The 17,977-nt window shown below is 44.4% G+C and overlaps 2 protein-coding genes, 1 long non-coding RNA gene and 1 other non-coding gene across 6 annotated transcripts; 3 read left to right on the plus strand and 1 right to left on the minus strand.

Moving 5' to 3' along the window:
- The first annotated feature begins 778 nt into the window (after nucleotides 1–778).
- Nucleotides 779–2,635, plus strand: LOC120703123. Of its 3 annotated transcripts, none has more exons than XR_005686806.1 (3): nucleotides 784–1,102; nucleotides 1,931–2,162; nucleotides 2,245–2,635. It is a non-coding gene; the product is annotated as an uncharacterized LOC120703123 (long non-coding RNA). The 3 variants fall into 3 exon arrangements; XR_005686807.1 differs by having other exon boundaries at nucleotides 786–1,102; nucleotides 1,931–2,118; XR_005686805.1 differs by having other exon boundaries at nucleotides 779–1,102; nucleotides 1,931–2,635.
- A 3,369-nt stretch (nucleotides 2,636–6,004) lies between these two features.
- Nucleotides 6,005–9,308, minus strand: LOC120703124 (ACD11 homolog protein-like). Its single transcript, XM_039987134.1, has 3 exons — nucleotides 9,026–9,308; nucleotides 8,716–8,895; nucleotides 6,005–7,303 (listed from the first exon to the last, which is right to left on the minus strand). The coding sequence occupies exons 2-3, from the start codon at nucleotides 8,890–8,892 to the stop codon at nucleotides 7,196–7,198; spliced, it is 285 nt and encodes a 94-aa protein (XP_039843068.1). The 5' UTR covers nucleotides 8,893–8,895; nucleotides 9,026–9,308; the 3' UTR covers nucleotides 6,005–7,195.
- Nucleotides 9,309–11,023: 1,715 nt separating this feature from the next.
- LOC120703125 lies at nucleotides 11,024–12,916 on the plus strand. The gene is made up of 2 exons (XM_039987136.1): nucleotides 11,024–12,378; nucleotides 12,504–12,916. Exon 1 carries the CDS (start codon nucleotides 11,088–11,090, stop codon nucleotides 12,306–12,308), a length of 1,221 nt encoding a protein of 406 aa, XP_039843070.1. The 5' UTR covers nucleotides 11,024–11,087; the 3' UTR covers nucleotides 12,309–12,378; nucleotides 12,504–12,916.
- A 1,028-nt stretch (nucleotides 12,917–13,944) lies between these two features.
- On the plus strand, nucleotides 13,945–14,016 carry TRNAW-CCA. Its single transcript has one exon. It is a non-coding gene; the product is annotated as a tRNA-Trp (tRNA).
- Nucleotides 14,017–17,977: the final 3,961 nt, after the last annotated feature.

Below are 17,977 nucleotides of genomic sequence, written 5' to 3' on the forward strand. Positions count from 1 at the left end.
GGTCACAGAAATCAACAGTTACTAGAACTAACACCGAAAGCAAATGATTCTCGGTGCCGAAAAGTATTAGCCCTAGATGCGAGACAATAAAGGGCAGACTTATCTTCAAAAATAGCCACCAAAGTATTACTACTGGAAGCAATACCAAAATCTGGAAGAATGTTTTAGCCCATCAACTCATCATGAAATGATTTTTTTTTTAAAACTCATCATGAAATGTACAGGCTTAACGATGCTGTATGCATGGATGCCAGCCAGCTCACAGGATGAAATGATTTACATCCTCATGTTCCCAAAGAAGGGTCCCAAAAAGAACAGATGGAACAAAACACAACAGGACCCTGCAGAAGTAAACTAATGCAGTCACATAAATCCTTAAAAGAATGATAAATAAAGATGTCAGGCAACACCAAGCACATAAAAACATTAACCTTTGGTGTACACCATTAATTAGAAAAAAGAAAATTTTGAAGTTGTGATAACCATAAGTTGCTTGAGGCATACACAATAACAAAATGACGGAAGCAATGCTAGGAACAGAAGTAGCAATAACAAAAAAAAGGGGAGATAAATCAAAATAAGCAAAACCATCCATAACTTAGATTAATCAATACAAAGTGATTCTATGAAGGACACAAGACCAACAGATGCAGCAATAGCATTAACAAAATACAACATCCAGCCAGCCTACAGAAAAAAGCAGATGAATATATATAGTAGGTCTATTGGGTACAAAAAGTTTCCATACCCGAGCCCGAGCCCGACCCCGGTCCCGACCCGACACCGCGCCGAGCCACCTCCGTCCGGTTTTCTCTCCTACCGGTTCCTCTTTGAAGGTTTTTTCCCTACCCCAGCTCGTAACAGGTCGCCCACATCCACGATCCCGCGGCCCTGCCTTCCGCCGGCCCTGCGCCGACCGCTCCGATCTCGCGATCCTGCGTCCCGCCGGCGACCCGTGCCCCGCCCCACGCCGTCCCGGTGAGGTTCTGCGCCGACCGCTCCCGTCCCACCCCTGCGTCGCCGGCTCCCGCGACTCCCTGCGCCGCCGGCTCCCGTCACGCCTACGCCGCCGATTCCCCTGGTGTTCGTCGTCACCAGCAAGGTCAGCGCCCCCTCCTCTTGCGCCTTGCCCCTCCTGTTCGTCTCCTCGCCTCAAGCCCTGGATCCTCCCCCAGTTCTGATTGGGCAAAAGAGTTATTTGAAGAAATTCTAATTTGAACACTGATTGACCTAGCGATTCCGTCTATTTCTGCGATGATGAATTGAACACTGATTTGAAGAAATTTTCCTTTAGCATTAAGTTATTTCGGTGAGCCCTTCTATCATTTCCCCATTGTTTTCTTCTTTTTTTGGTCAATTTCCCTCAACCACAAATCATCAGCACGTCATACTGATTGGTGTCTCTCTGCGAGATGCGGGGATTGATCCTGGTGCCTACGCACGTCTCTGACCAACGAGCTAGAGGCAATGAGCGCCCCCAACCCCAACCGGCTCTGATCTGAATACAACCTGTAGAACACACCCTATGCTGAGCGCCAGCACCATCCGTTCAACTCTCGTTCATTTTGTTTTAGCTCTTGCATCAGATGTGTTCTGCGAACTGCTCTCTTGTGGAAATTATTTTTTAATTGAATACTACTTCAAGTTATGCAGTAAATGGTGGATTAGGTTGCCGATCCCATTGCTTTGCTACTGAACTAGCCTTTGGTTAGTTTTTTGAAATCTTGCTGTCAGTTTCTCTCTTCTTAAGTTACGTATACTGAACTTCATGCTTATGTACTTTTTTTCTACGGATTTGTGCAACCGATGATAATGCTAGATTAGCCACATGTTTTGATGGATTAATATTCCAGTGCACAATTGATCTAAGAGCTTCAACTTCAGCATATACAGATGCGTAAGCATAATTCTTTTTTCTTGAAATTTGCAGATTAATTGTCGCACGACGACTGGGGCCACCTCCATCTGCTGCGGCAGGTGTGGCGTGGCACATTTGGGCATGAGGGGAGGATGCTGTCATGAGACGTAGCCGTTGCCAAGTACGTCAGGTTGCCACCACCACGAAAGTCGCAGTAGCCGAAGACAACGGCTGTGAACTAGGCTGGTGAAATGCTTACGGTATCCCCGATTGGCTTCGTGTAGTCGTGTTTAATACGGAAATTGTGAGTTGCTGTTTCTGCAGTGATGATGGAATCGGTCCTGCTGCCATCTTGTCAAGCCCATTCTGACTGTAACAAGCTGCAGGAGATTTGGATTTCAGGAAGTAAAATTGCAAGAGAGCAAGGAGCTCGCTGCTGGCGCATCTCAGAGGGAGGAGCAAGGCTCTGTGGCCATTGCAAGGTTGATGACAATGGCAAGCACAGCAGGGGTCGGCTGCCCAGGAAACAGATTGTGCCAGCAAAAACTTATTCCTTGAGTTGCAAAATCGCTGTGTTGTATTAGTATTCGGTTCAAGCGAAATGCAGAACTTATTGACCCTGTTCTCTTCGTGGCTGCTGTCTCTTTGATTCCAGGTTGTAAACTGTAGTGATGTATTTCCTCAGGGGTGAAAGTTTAGCCTGCTTCATTAAAAATATTACATTGTGTTTTTATGATCCAACATATTATTAGTTATATCCAGGTTCGATTTGTCTCACGGTTGTTGATGTAAAAGAATAGTTAATTTAAATATTTAATCCATGAGCTGACATGCTGATAAAAAAAATGGGAACTCAATTAGTTGTCGCATCACATAATTCTAGTACTCTCATCATTGTTGCGCAAGCTACAACGGCTGAAAAAAAAAGAATTTACTGAGTCACACTTGACATGTCTCACGTAGTCACGTTCCCGTGAAAAGCGCACCTGTGTTGGCCGTGGGCGTACGCGGAAGAAAACTGCATGGGTGCAGGCGCACGTGGCCAAGAGAGAAAAAACCAGGAAAACCAGGAGCGGTTGGGTGGAGAAGAAAACCGCGCGCCCCCTCCTCCTGAGGGAGGAAAACCGGCGCTTGCCTGCCACCCGGTGCGCTGGCACGGGCTGTGGGTGAGCTGGCTCGGGTAACGAATTGACTATTCCATACTCAGGGTAGAGATTAGCTCTGTTATATATATATATATATATATATATATATATATATATATATATATATGTATATATATATATGACGAGACTAAAATGCACAGACCCTCCGCTGGACTCGTCAACCAACCACAGCTCAATCCCGCCACCCACCAGGAAGCCGCATGCAGAGAATCTTTTATTGATTTGGATAAAAAAAATATAATATCTCTTAAACCGTAGCTCCGATTTCAAATCTATTTGCATCAGGTTGTTGGAAAAAATGTGCTTAACAAAACGAGATCCATGAAGACTATATTTGATGAACTTTTTTTTCAAGTATGTAATTGCAACATCACGATACTATGAATTGCTATCATAGCTACATTACAATTGCAACTTGGCTGTAGCGTAGTTAGCACTAGTTGCGACCACTTAGAACCTTGTTTTTACACAATTGCTACTTGTTTCAACTAGTTACAACCTAGTTGCAAGTCTAGTTAGTGAACGTTGCAACAAGATGCATTCTGTGTACAAAATGCACTTATATCCTGCAATTGCAACTGAGAGACTACATCAATTGCAACAAGAAGAATAGACCAACTGCAACTAGACGGAACTAATTGCAACTGGACACAAACCGGTTGCAACTCGGACAGATTTAGTTGCAACTCGGACTGACCCGGTTGCAACTGGACGTGAACCGTTGCAATTGGACATAATCCAGTTGCAACTAGAACAGTCACAGTAGTTGCAACAGAGAGGATGAGTGCATTCTCTATACAGAATGCACCCAGGTGCATTATACCATAACACTATATATATATATATATATATATATATATATATATATATGACGTGTTTTTTTTACACTCGCGTGTAGCTACTCTCATTATCAGTATATCATCGTGTATATGTCCGCATACTTATTTATCACTTTGAATATGTTCATATACTTATTCTAAGATACTTCAAAGGTATATACATGAAAAATTTCAAAATCAACCCTATTTTTTAAATATGCTATGATTATACCTTAATATTAGCATATAAAATAAGTATGCCCATATACTCTATGTATGATCACATACTTAATATATATATCATCATAAATATTCTAGCATGAACACATACTCCGTGTACATACTCTTCGTTAAATCAGATATGTCATATATCATGAGATACATATTGAGAGTAGCTACAAATAAGTGTAGAATGAAATTTTACTATATATATATATATATATATATATATATATATATATATGTATGTATGGTCTGACTATTGAGAGCCCAAGGCTTCCAATAAGAAACGGAAGCCCCCGCTAACCAGCCTCACGCGCACCCAACTTGTGTCTGCGCGCTGGTCCCTGCATGCACTGGTTTTCCCTCCCCACGTGGCCAACCAGATGAGAGAGGGATTGGGTTGCAAGCAAAACTGATCGTGTTTTCTCGCGATAACTTTTCACTCAAATATCCAGTTCGCAAACGGTTTTCAACACTAGATTTCTGGCGTTTTTTTACATCATATGAGATCCATTTTGAATATTTTTTTGAAAATTTTGAAATTTGAATCTAGGTATCATAGAAACCTATAGTTATAGTCATAGATGCATATGTCCTGAAAACATGACATAGAAACATATGTGTGCAGTCATAGAAATATGTGTGCAGAGGCACAAAATTCTCTCTGAAATTTGAAATTTGAACTATAGAAACAAATATTTAGCATGTCATAAAAATCTGTACGTACACGCATATAACTGCATATAACAGCTAGGGTATGGAAAAATTTAAATTTTGAATCTAATTGGCTAATAGAAATCACAGTAGCATATCATAGAATTTGAACTTTGAATCATATTGACCCATAGAGATCACACTATCGTGCGGGGTCATAGAAGGCATCTATACACGTCGTAGAAGGTTATAGATGGCAGTTTATACTATATACTTGTCGTGTATATTTCACCACATTTTAGATTAACAAAGTCATACAAACCCAAATGCATAGACGCTATGCAACACATTCGAAAAATCATGTACAACATCAATCATAGAGCTCGTACAACATAATTTTAAATTCATTGGTGGCGATCATAGAATGCAGCAGTGAAAATCATAGAAGGCAGTGTGGATCCAAACTATCTCGCCATACAAAAAACATGACAGAATCATAGAAATGTTGAGCGGCCCGTATTACCGAGCATAGAAATGTTCTGAGCATAGAAACATAGGGCATGATGAAAGAAAAAGGTGTGAGCGTAGAAACCTGTAATTCATGTACTTCAGTAACGTCCTCTTTTAATCAAATTTCTAATTTCAAGTAAAAGATAAAAAAAACTTGATTCTATGATCATGTCGTATTCAAAACTTGAGCACGACTCATGGATTTTGTACTTGAGCAACATTCTTTTGTTTGTCAATTAGTTGATATCTAATTTTTAAATAAAAAGTAAAACGTTTGATCCTATGATCATGACATTAGGTTTTCTATATTTGACCATGAGAAGATACAAATTTCAAATGCAATGAAAAAATAACATTTCTATGATCATGTTGCTGGGTTTCTATGCTCGGTCAGTCGAGCACATGTTATGACCTTAGGTGTTGTCTACGTGGTGTTGTCGACCATGTGATGCATCTGCCACTTAACACATGCATGCATGCCAACCCGCCCCCAGCCCCCCATTATGTGGAGCCACTATTGTTTTCTTTTCAAATTTGTAGGCAAAAGTTTCATCGTGTATAGAAACCTATGCATGTAAGCATAAAAATCAATATCTTTTACATGATAAATTTCGAATCTATTCATGCAAACATATTCATCTAGAATTTCTTAAAGAGATATACTTTCACATGGCATATATCTCCAAATTATACTTTCACATGGCATATAAACCTTGCATGGAAGCATAGAAACCAATATCTATCTAAAATTTGAATCAAATTCTTAAAGAGCAAAATTGTGCATCAAGAACAATTGTGTTCTAGCCATCATGCTCAAGAACTAAGAATACAAAATCAAGAACAAAAATTCTTAAAGAGATGTACAAACTAGGAACAAAATTCGCCCATCATGCTCTAGCCATGTTGTAAACAATTATGCGAACTATAAAATTCTTAAAGATGTACAAACTAAGAATACAAAATCAATGATGTTTGCACTCTGCTGGTGAGGACTATGATGCTAGCTTGCAGTTGTGGAAGTTATCGTCCGGCAAATCCTCATAAGCAACACACCTCATTATTAAAAAAGGCATAAAAATCAGTGAGTGCAGTCATAGAAACATGAGAGAAAAAATAACAAAACAAATATATGGCTGCAATCACATATATCTAATTAAGCAACTACATGTAGCAACAAAAGGTACAAAAACCACTGAGGCCAATCATAGAAATATAAGATACAAGTCAGTATCTATGCTCAGACGTTTAAGATATTTAGTATCTATGCATAAAAAGAAACATGTAAGGCCAAGCATAGAAGCATGCATCTAATAGGAATGGATGCTCCAATGGAGTACCAAAAATAGATTGTGATCATAAAGAACCATCCTATTTCTGATCATAGATAAACCTATCCTAATCTACTGCAACCGACCAGACAAAAGAACCATACAACAATAGCAGAGCTAGGCCTAGAAATACATTCCCATTCCCTACAACCTGTGTAGAAAGGGTGCTATGTTGGCATAGAAATCTCATGAGTGAATGAATATAATCAGAAATGAAAATCAACTTAACAAATATATGATTGCAATCATACATATATATGCAGCTACTTGTATATGATGGAAAAACCACCAGACATATAAACAGTTTTGGCAGACATATAAACCAGTGTTGGCAGACATATAAATCAGCGAAGACAATCATATAAACATGGGAGGAAAGTACTAGACAAATATATGACACATTGCGGGAGCTGTCATCAATTGGATTCTCCTCGGCAACCCACCCTTGGTACCAAAAGGCATAAAAACCAGTAAGGGCAATCATAAAAGCATGGGTAGCATGTGTATGATACTACGATCTATGCATAGAAGAGACTAGTAGCAAACGGATAGTATCTATGGTCAGACACTAGCATGTATATTATTGCAAGCATGGGCAAACAGTCAACTAATAGTATCTATGCACAAACACAAACGTATCTATGCAGCAGCCACACGCCGCATCTTGCTTGGCCGCTGCGCCGCGAGCCGTCGCCTCCTGCGCGCGCGTTGCCGTCTCGCGTCGGCCCGCGCACGACTGCTGCACAGCTGCACAATCGACAGTAAGTTAAATCAGCGTGGCAACGCTCCTTTCAGGTGCTTTCTTGAAGGAAGAGAAAAGGTTTCAATTTTTTGGGGTGAAAAGAAGAAAACTATAGAATAATCCAATCAGATTTGGGAGCAACATCGGTGGACGATGGTGGAAGAAGCAAGATCTGAAAAATGTCAGAAACAACATGGCAATCGAATCCAGGCACCGCTCGCACGATTTCACCTCGTCGCCGTGCTAAATCTTGGATCTTTGCCCCACGGATTGAAACAACGGTGCGAAAGAAGCTAAGCAAATGGTTCCAAAAAGAAAACAGGAAAAAAACCCCAAGGGAACAACCGCGAAGGCAAAATTTGTCGGGAGACACTGAAAAAAAAATGACATTTGCCACAACACACTGAAAAAATGTGTCTTTGCCACGACACACTATAATTTTGTGGTAATTTGGTCCTGGACACTGCACCTATTATTATAATCATTTTTAATACAAGGCCACCTAGAATGACCGTTATACCCCTGCTCCTCTTCCAAATCCTGCTCGCCATCGCCTCCCCTCGCGCCTCCACCTCGCCGTCATCGCCTTCCGAAGACACCACGTTGACTCGGCGAAGAACAAGACGGTACGACCGTCGTGGTACGCGGCGGAGAAGAAGATGGTGCAAGGCGACGGCAAGGCCCAGCGTCGGGAGCGCGACGGCGGCGCCGGTAGATAGCACAGCAGCGCCTCGGGCTCGACGCGGCTGTCGCATGGCTCCGCCTCGCCGCGGCCAGGATGAAGGGCGGCGTCGGGGACGACAGCGGAAGTGGCCGGCGCTCGAGGCGGACTTTGGCTGCCACTGTCGGCGGCGACGGAGCTCCAACGCCGAGGACTCCCCCATCTCCGTTCTCTCCGACGAGCTCCTCCTTGAGTACCTCGCCAGCTCGCTTGCGTGCTCCCGCCGCCCAGGGAGGAAGAGGCCCCCGACCTCAGGACACTGGCCAAGGGAGGAGCAGCGCCGGAGGGAGCCGGACGGAGGAAGCTGGCGGCAGCCGGCAGGCGAGCTGCAGGAGCAGCGCTGACGGAGCCACGGAGTAAGCTGGCGGCAGGCGAGCAGCAGGAGCGGCGTCGAGAGGAACAAGTCCCGATCCGTTTTGTTTTTTGTTTTTTTTTTTGCCATCCCGTTCGGCAGCAGGAGAGGGAAAGAATAGGTAGGGGGCAATTTCGTCTTTTCGCATACCTTTCTATTAAAACTGATTTTTATAAGAGGTGTAGTGTCCAGGACTCAATTACTAAAAAATTTTAGTGTGTTTGGGCAAAGACAAATTTTTTTGATGTATTCTAGCAGAAGACATCTTCTTTGAATGTCCAGGACCTAATTTTGCCAACCGCGAAGGGGATGATCGCGGAACGGGGTCGTCGTCTGGCGCTAACCTTGGTGACATACTCGATCTTGGCGAACCTGAAGGCCATGCCAAGGCTTCTGAAGAGCACGGAGACGAGCGCGCAGGTGTCGTCGAAGGGCGCGAGGTGGAGTTCCCCGCCGTCGGCGTCCATCCCGCACGCCAGCTCCTTGAACGCCTCCGTCACCACCGTGAGCGGCGTCTCCATCCCCTGCAAATAAGTAAACACACGTATCACAACAAGGGATCCTCGGGAATCCGCACGATGGATCGCGATCCCAATCCAAGCCAAATCTACAGGAATACACGGGGGAAGCAGGTGGAGGGGGGCGTGCACTTACCACCTGGCGGCGGCGAGGAACGGGAACTCAATGGACAACAGCGGCCGGTGCAAGCCGAGGGCATCGTCGCCGTTCTTGCTCGAGGGTGTGGGAGGGCAAGTCGACTGGGATCCCGCTGCCGCTCGAGTGCGCGGGAGGACGCACGGGATCCAAGCCACACTCGGGCGCGCTGGATCTCGCAGCCGGCGCCATCGCACACCTTGATTCCGCCATCGCCGCCGCTGAGTCGGGCCTCGAATTGCGTTTGGGCAGCGTGGTTGTGTGGTCTGGGTTGGGAGCGATGGGGGTGGGGGTGGGGGGTGGGGTAATTGGACTCGCGAGTGGGCCAAGTGGCTTGATTGGGTTAGGTTCAGAGGATGTTGGGTGGGCTGGTTGGATTGGATGTTGGCCCAAGAAGTAAGTTGGCTGGGGCTTTCAATTGTTATAGGAAGCCCTAGGCTCCTAATATATATATATATATATACACACTTGCAGCATGATTATTTTTTTCTTTTTGTGCTTAGCAAGCAAAGTGATCACTGATGAACCGAGTGTCAATGCAATCTTCAAATCAGCTTTGAAAATTTTGGCGACTGACAAGCATGCAGCAGCTGAGGCAGAACCAAGCAGGCTGGTGGGAACACAAGATCCAGGCCAATCTGACTACTAGTACCTGGCCGGAGGTTCACGAGCACCTGGCCCGAGGCCCAATCGACTCCAGTAGCGAGCAGCTGCCCGAAAGTTCCGATGCATGTCCTATTATTTTAATTTATGATTCATTATATATATACTTATTTAATTACTTGTGCATTAGATTTTAGGAGTTGTCTGAAACCCTAGTTGCATGATCTCTAGTTTTCCTTGAGTTTATACTAGTATGTAGTATGTATAGGTCGATAGCGATGACATGTTTAGTAGGACTCGGTAGAAGCCGAGTGACTTCTTGGCACTCACGAGATATATGATGTTTCAGACGTCGGGTAATTACCGGTTACTCGCGAGACGTTTAATTATTCATGTACTTCACTATTGAGCTGTGGAATACAATGTGGAATTGATGAAAACTTGAGACCGGACGGGGAATAATGGTGGTATATAGGTATGGCAGCAGGACAGAGTTTCTGATTGTCTTAGCCCCGTCTGTGTCGATTAAGCACCGGTCGTTGTAGCAGTGCTGATTGAGGATTGAATTGTACTAACCGCATGTCGGGAGTAGGAGGTAGTCGAAACCGATAAGCCTAGTACTGTCTCGCTTCGAAAGTACAGAACTTCATCACCACCCCTTAGGGCGAGTCGAGTAGTCGCGGAGAAACGGGATGCATATGTTTATTTTTGGTGGTCTCACGTTGAGCTCGACTGACTATATGTAGGTGAGGCGATTCTGTAGTTCGAGGCGGAAAGAGGAAGGATTGGAGCGTGGGGTCCAACAAGACTTTTGCGTGCTCAGAATTCCAGTTCATTGGCTTCCGTCGTTGTGGAAGAGTCTACGCGGCGCCGTGGGATGCGAAGAGACCGGCTCAGCGTATTTTTGTTTATCGACCATGCACGAGACAGATAATTCAGACTTGATCTTAGCTGCTCAAAATAAAATCAACGGCTGTCAATAAACAGTTGACGTGGCTCAATGACGTGCCCGAGCTTGGCTCAGTTTTCGTTTTAGAGAGATTTGCGTCTGAGATCTGGTACTGGCTGCAAGCACAACTGGATGAATCGAAGCAGCCTGGCGGCGGAAATCGAGTCTCAAGTCTCAACCGGAGTTTAGTGGCAGTTCATATGACATGCTTACATAATTAGAAATCAAAGCCCGTCGCACCTCGGCGTTTCCTCGCCGGAGCACAAGCTTCCTGCCGCCGTGTGGACTGGCCAAGGGTGACGCAAAGAGTCTCTGGCGCGGCGCTCGTTGGCTGCTGTTCCTGTATTGTGGACCAACACTAGAGGCACTAATCCACGTCATTAACCTATACTAATCAAATGGGTTGGACTTGGAAGAGAAAAGGAATAGTGGGCCGTAAGAAACAAAGGAATTGCAATTGCTCCACGCGGACCTCTCAGGCTCTCACCCGGCGAGAGCACCGCCGCCGCCATGGCCATGCTGCTCCTCCGAAGCCACCTCCTCCCTCTCTTCCGCGCAGCTACCCTGCTCCCCTCCCCTACGCACCACCGCGCCTGCCTCCTCTCCGCCTCCGCCTCCGCCTCCGCCTCCGCCTCCGCCGCCCCATTCTGCCTCGAGGACTACCTCGTCGCCGCCTGTGGTCTCGCCCCAGATCAAGCCCGCAAGACGGCTAAGAAGGCGTTTGATGAAGCATCCAAATACAGTAAAAAGAAGGCATTCAAGGAGATCTGCAGGTCTCGCCTCAACTCCGCCTCCAACCCCGACGCCATCCTCGCCCTGCTCTCGGGCATGGGCCTCTCCGGCGCCGACATCGCCGCCGTCGTCGCTGCGGACCCGCTGCTCCTCCGCTCCTCGGTGAAGAACGTCAGCCCTCGCCTCCTCGCCCTCCGCGACTGCCTCGGCCTGTCTGCTCCCCAGATCGCTCGCTTCCTCCTGGTCGGCTCACGCGCCCTCCGCGGTGGCGATATCGTTCACAAGCTGGAGTTCTTCATCTCCTTCTTTGGCTCATTTGAGCCGCTCCTCGTGATCATGAAGAGGAACAACAGCATCCTATTTTCAGATTTTGAGAGGGTGATCAAGCCTAACATCGAGCTGCTTTGTCAGTGCAGTCTAAGTGTTCGAGATATTGCCCAGCTGTCTTCAAACAGTGCGCGATTGCTTACCTTCAAGCCAGAGCGTGTCAAGGAGTTCGTGCTACGCGTGGAAGAGCTTGGGGTGCACCGCAGCTCGCGGATGTTCAAGCACGCAATCAGATGTGTTTCATATATCAACAAACAGAAGTTTGCTGCCAGGCTCGAATTTTTAAAGAGTACTCTTGGTTGCTCCGAGAGTGAAGTTGCAACTGTAGTGTCCAAGTGTCCAAGTGTTCTAGGATACTCTGAGGAGGGTCTTCTCCGCAAGATTCAGTTCTGGATCAAAGAGGTTGGAGTGGAGCCTCAGTGCATAGTTAAAAGGCCTATCTTGTTATCATACAGCCTGGAGAAGCGGCTACTGCCCCGGCATTGTGTCATGAAGATCCTCCAGGAAAAGGGATTGCTGAGTAGTAAAAGGGCCTTTTACTCATTTGCTCGCATTGGAGAGGAGACTTTCAAGTTGAAGTATATCGACTGTCACGATGACTCTGTTCCTGGGCTTGCAGATGCTTACGCCACAGTTAGTGCTGGTGTTGTGCCCTCTGGAATCAAATTATAACATCTTAAAATGTTCCAATTCTTTTTGTATTCTAGGCGGATACTATAACTGCAACTCACGCTCATTCGCAGTTGTCGATGCTACAGGCGTCCTCTCTTTTTTTTTTGAAAAGAAGCTCTCAATTCTTCTTTCTGCAGTAGAATTATTAGTGATCTCTGACTGCTCATAGTCTGACTTTTAAGTTATTCTATCAAGGAGCTGGTTGGCTTATTTTGGAGCCTTACTGCACGTGTTTGCTAGCACACAGCTGAAGATTATTCTGCGGACAGGCCTTTGTCATAGCACTTAATCTAGTTGGAATTTGGTAGTGCTGGCTTTCCCTTTTTCTCTAACCGTGTTTGTTTAGTATGCTTCATTTGTACTGGCATTTTACAGTGCTCACTGATACTTGTTTGGGGCTTGACTAATTCGTTTTTAGAGGACTGGATTTGTTCTTTTTTCTACTGATGGTTACTTTGTACTTCACTGAGGATAAATGCTGAACTAGTACTTTCAAGTAGTGGCCGAAATTGTTACTGAGAAGAAACAATTGTGTAAACCAAGTGTGTGGCCAACAATACATTCATGATTTCTAATAAATGTTTTGGTTCCATGGCCCTCTGCCTATATACTGAAGATGGTTCTATTTGGTCCTAAGGAATTGGAAACTGACTGCTCAAATAGATGGCAAGAACTAATTTGCTGGTCTTGCATTTCCACATAACATATTCATTTTGTATGGGCTACCTAACTGATTATGTAAATCAGTCTGTCATATATAGAGAACATATCTCTTCTGGAAATAATTCCATTAAACGAGGAAAAAAATATTCTTAAATCAAGCTTGTTTATCAGCAATTTGATAGTCCTGTGGTTTTGAGAAGTGGGATCTTTTTTTTCTCAAGATATTTGCACTTCTATAGCCTGTGCATGATGGATAGGAAGCATAGCACTTTTTATAAGTTTTTTGTTACTATATGTCATACTATGCATTCTTGTTTTATGGCAGCTCACAAGATGTGTGTAAGAACTTGTGGGGTGTTTTCTATACAGGATCACAAAAGCCGCTGTAACCACCGGTGTCCTCTGTTTTGTGCTGCATCTGACCCTGACAGTCCGGGCCCTCTGGAGAGCCACAACTCATGTGCAGAAGCAGCAAACCAGATACGTCAAGCGCATGCGTAAATCCTGCATTGTATGTGTGTGATGAGTGATGAGAAGAGCTGCCTTTATAGAATATACGCTCGTCGCATGTTAAGGCTATACTAAAACCTTGTTTGCTTCCAGCCATTAATTCAAAGATACGTGTCCCAAGCTCTAAAACATGTTTGTGTGGAGACTGCAGACAGTCAGTATTCCTGCTCTGGCTTCCAATTGCTGGGCTTTCAAAAGTTTTTTCAGTCAACTGTTATTTTCCTTGTGGAATTCTCTGTTAGTTCTGGTGTCGGTTTCTATGGATGAGAGCGATGGTTTTGCGCGTGCAACGCCGGACCAAGTCTCAGGATCGTATGTATAAATAGGTAAATCTCGTATATGGAACTCAACAACACTTGGAAGTTTTGCAAGAAAATTAAACTAGACGCACTCAGCTTGCACCACAGAACTGGCATGTTACTTCCACGTATAATTAGAGTAATTTGTGCCGTAGCATTACCATGGATCCGTGGCGCAATGGTAGCGCGTCTGACTCCAGATCAGAAGGTTGCGTGTTCGATTCACGTCGGGTTCAAACCCCCGAACTAAAACCGGATTATTTTTTTCCCTGAGAACACTCCTACCTGAGGCATGGAGCGACCTGCGTGAGGGTGACCCTCTTCTCTGGCGACCTGCGCAGACCGGTGGCTGCGCAGCCTGCAAGCCAGGGAGAGGCCTCTTTCCACCGGCCGCGCGGTCACTATGAACCACGATGACGGCCTGACGAATAGACAAAGCGAATGGCAGGCACGGAAAAGCGAAAACTCAACCGAGCAGGCGACTGAATAGTTCGTACTTGATTTTTACTAAAGAGTTATACTTGACTGATTGATTTTCGATCCTTTTATCTATTGCATACACAGTGTGAAAGGTTGCCTGTGCAGCTGAAAAGGTGGCTGGGATGACTCATCAGATCAGGCGAGACAATTGGACTGAAGGATATTACAACTCCAAATGTGTTCCATAAATAACCGGTGTGATGGATTTACTATTACTAATCTTAATTATTATCATGTTAAGGTATCTCCTTTTTCTTATGCATGTGTATGAAAATAATGATTTTATAAAACTATGGTGATTGTTAACTAGATAGTAGTCGATATGATTTTTTGAACTTGTTATATTAGTTGCTATGTACGGGCAAGTTTCAAAAAAAATCTTGATCAGCTACTACTATCGGAGCCGAGTGTCTGTAACGCTCCGTCCCACAAATTTTTTGTTTAGTCTTCAAATTTTGTCCCACAAAGACCGTTAGTTTAGACGGTAGTAAAATTCATCTAAATAATTAAAGCAATATTAAATATCAAAATACAATTGTATTGAGAAGGGCATGGAGTCAATCAAGTATTTAAATAGATGCATGTTACTTTTCTAATTCCAGTACATTTGCATTTATTAAGAATCTAGGGAACCAAATAAATAGCATGGTCTTCAAACACAACTATTATAATTAATCAACTATTATAGTTAATTAAAAATAACATGGTTATTTTCCACTACTAGTAATATATATAAAATTTTCTAAACGAATAGTCTTTGTGGGAGATTTTGAGCAGTCAGTTATAACTTGGCCTTCGAACCGGAAGCAAAAGGTAGCTTACATTATTTTGTATAGAGTTTAATTATTACGCCATCTGTTACCATGTGAGCAGTAAAAGAAAAAGAAAATATAAACACTTCACGCACGGCTTGTTTCGTCCGGCTACATTTTACTCACTCTAGAGCCACTCATGCGCAGATTTACATGGTGGATGGCGACATGGCAAGTTCAGCGAGTGCCAATCAAGGGCAGCGGGCGCTGAGGTCGTAGAGACCTCGTAAGCCAAGGAAAAGGACGCCACAGCAATACAATTTGCATCGAAAATTGCATACAATAAGGATGGCGTCAACGCTAATTACTGTAAGGAACGAATGGCAATCGATGGGTATCAGGGAGTGAGGGAGAGTAAGCCACATGTAAAGAAGATATAATTTGCTTGCACATACTCCTTCCGTCCCGAAATATATGACGTTCTGAATTTTTGCATGCAGAATATTGTAACATTCCTATTTTTTCTTACTAAAAGAAAACTTATTTTGCGATTAAACAAGCAACGTAAAATAATATAATATTATCTTTATATGAGTTGTTACATAATTAAACTACTAAGCAATCCTTGCAGTACGCACATGCTCGAGATACTGCTGAGTCCACTCCACGTACAAGCTCACAAGCCAGGCTTGTTTGTCTCCTACATTTGTCTGTCTCCCACATGAAGCACGCCCGACCACATGGGCCCGCGACGGGACCGCACGCTGCACCCGGCACCACGCCGTGCCGACCAACGTCGTGCCCCCACTCCGCTGCAGCCTTGCTCGCCGGCCTGCCCGCCCTCGTCGCTCGCGCTGCTGACGACGCCCGCAAGTTGCCGCCCTCGTCGCTCGCGCCGCTCAAGTGGCTCAAGTCGCCCCCATTGAAGGCGAGCGTTGGCACAGCTCGCCTCCGCTGCATTTAAAACGCCACACACTTAATCAATAGTCTTTTTCATTTTCGAAATTAATTAAAGCACTCAATCCTATAACTCGCCTATCCAAGCTCTGATTCCATTGATTCTTTTTTCTAAATTCTTCTAAAATCAAACTCTATCCAATACAATTATATTTGTATAATGTATTGATGTATGTGCTTTGCTTGTTTGCGTGCGACGAAATAAAACCGATTCTAGAGGAGAACCCGGAGGAGCCGGGAGACCAGGAAGCCGCCGCCGCTGCCGACACATACGTAAGTGAAGGCAAGTCTCATCGATCCCTTACGTTGACCATGATTGATCCTAAGTAAGGTTAAATATAAAATTTACTATACTTAGGGATTGCATGAGATGATACACTGAGAAAATGAGAGAAACCATTGACTGAAGCCATGTTGCATATTGATTTACTATCAGACTTGCATATTGTCAGACCTTGTTAATTGATGAGACTGGTATGGGAATGAGACCAGGGCAGTATGGAATGTGCTAGTGCATGTGCTACCGTGGTGGTAGACTTGCGACCGAGCTCTCTCATGGTGACATCTCGGGTTTGGTTGGTTATGGTTATTGGCTGTCCTGGTGAGCCTTAAAGACCGTGTGTTGTGGTGTCATCTCACCTAACCTACTTTTAGTACGACCCCATGAGATTGTATGGGCAAGCCTTAGTCTAATCCCACTGGCTAATCTGGTAGTCGTCCGAGGTGGATATGTGTTGGGGGTGAGACCTGGATTGGTCCAGACCCGGGGGGTTTGTGGGCGATTAGTCGGGTGGAGCCACGGATGGTGTCGGCTATGACGGAGCCGTCTCTGGACGGTGAAGTGCGTGTGGGTAAAGCGTACAACCTCTGCAGAGTGTACAATCCATTCGAATGGTCTGTGTCCTCGGTTTGGACAGGTTACGGTGTAGACATCTCAACTAGTTGAACCACCTAGCCCCTGAGATGGATGACTGTTTGGGTTACCTTTAATACTACATTTGTTATTTATTCTGGTTGATTAATGGACCTTTGCATATTAATATGTAACTCCCTCCCCGTAAGGGTGAGGTGGGACTTGCTGAGTACTTTCGTACTCAACCCTTGTTGATTATTTTTTTCAGAGGATCCTGATTTTGTGCCTGAAGATTACGAGTAGATCGTGTCCACACCCAAGCTGATCGAGTGGAGCCGTGATGGACGAAGAGCTAGTCTTGCATGTCGTTATGCTACTCGTTATCCTGTGGTTATTTGCGGTAGCTTTGTGTTGTCACTTTACTCCTCGTGTACGGGTTGAATAAAACTCTGTATGACTTTGGACCCCCACTTGATATAACATGTATTGTACCAGAGACTTGCTCAGTTATTAATACATGGTTTAGTCTCGATTTTTGGGTCTGGGGCGCTTCAAATATGAAGGTTGAGAAAAGACGTGAGCATCTCTATTGTTATATTATTCAATTAATTAATTAATTAATTATTGTTTAATTTTTAGCTCTCCGCACCAAAATTAAGGAGACTAGCATGCTTGTTTTACTCACGACCACTATAATTGATTTCTTTATAAAACTAGTACCAAATTAAGGATATTAGCATGTATTTTTGTCCAAAGAATCCTAGTATGCCTTACATTTTGGCACAAATTTTAAACCTCAAATACTTTACATTCCGGGACCGAGATAGTATTTCACAAAAAAAAACAGTTCGAGAAATCATTAGCTTTTTTATTATTCAGAACATACAACCATTCCAAGCCTACACCGATGTGAGTTCAACTTTTTTTACTTTGTGAGGAAGCGAGAATGTTACTCAGTGTTTTTTATTAAAAAGGAATTGCAGAAAAACATCAGTGTTTTTTTTAAAAGAAACAGCAGCGTTACTGTTGCAGACCTGCAGTCCAGGCAGAAGAATCCACCGCCCTGACGTGGGCCGCGCCGCCGCGGTCAAAGTCCCCGCTAATCCAATCCACTCCACTGGCCCGATCCGCAGAAGGCAGCAGACCCACGTGATT

The sequence above is a fragment of the Panicum virgatum genome, chromosome 4K (assembly GCF_016808335.1).
Source record: "Panicum virgatum strain AP13 chromosome 4K, P.virgatum_v5, whole genome shotgun sequence".
Taxonomy (NCBI): domain Eukaryota; kingdom Viridiplantae; phylum Streptophyta; class Magnoliopsida; order Poales; family Poaceae; genus Panicum; species Panicum virgatum.

Coding starts and splice junctions, on each gene's coding strand:
- LOC120703125 (XM_039987136.1), top strand. CDS start 11,088: ATGGCCATGCTGCTCCTCCGAAGCCACCTCCTCCCTCTCTTCCGCGCA.
- LOC120703124 (XM_039987134.1), bottom strand. CDS start 8,892: ATGGAGACGCCGCTCACGGTGGTGACGGAGGCGTTCAAGGAGCTGGCG. Junction 7,304..8,715: donor AGATCGAGTATGTCACCAAG/GTTAGCGCCAGA, acceptor TCGATTGTGCAG/CTGTGCAGCAGTCGTGCGCG.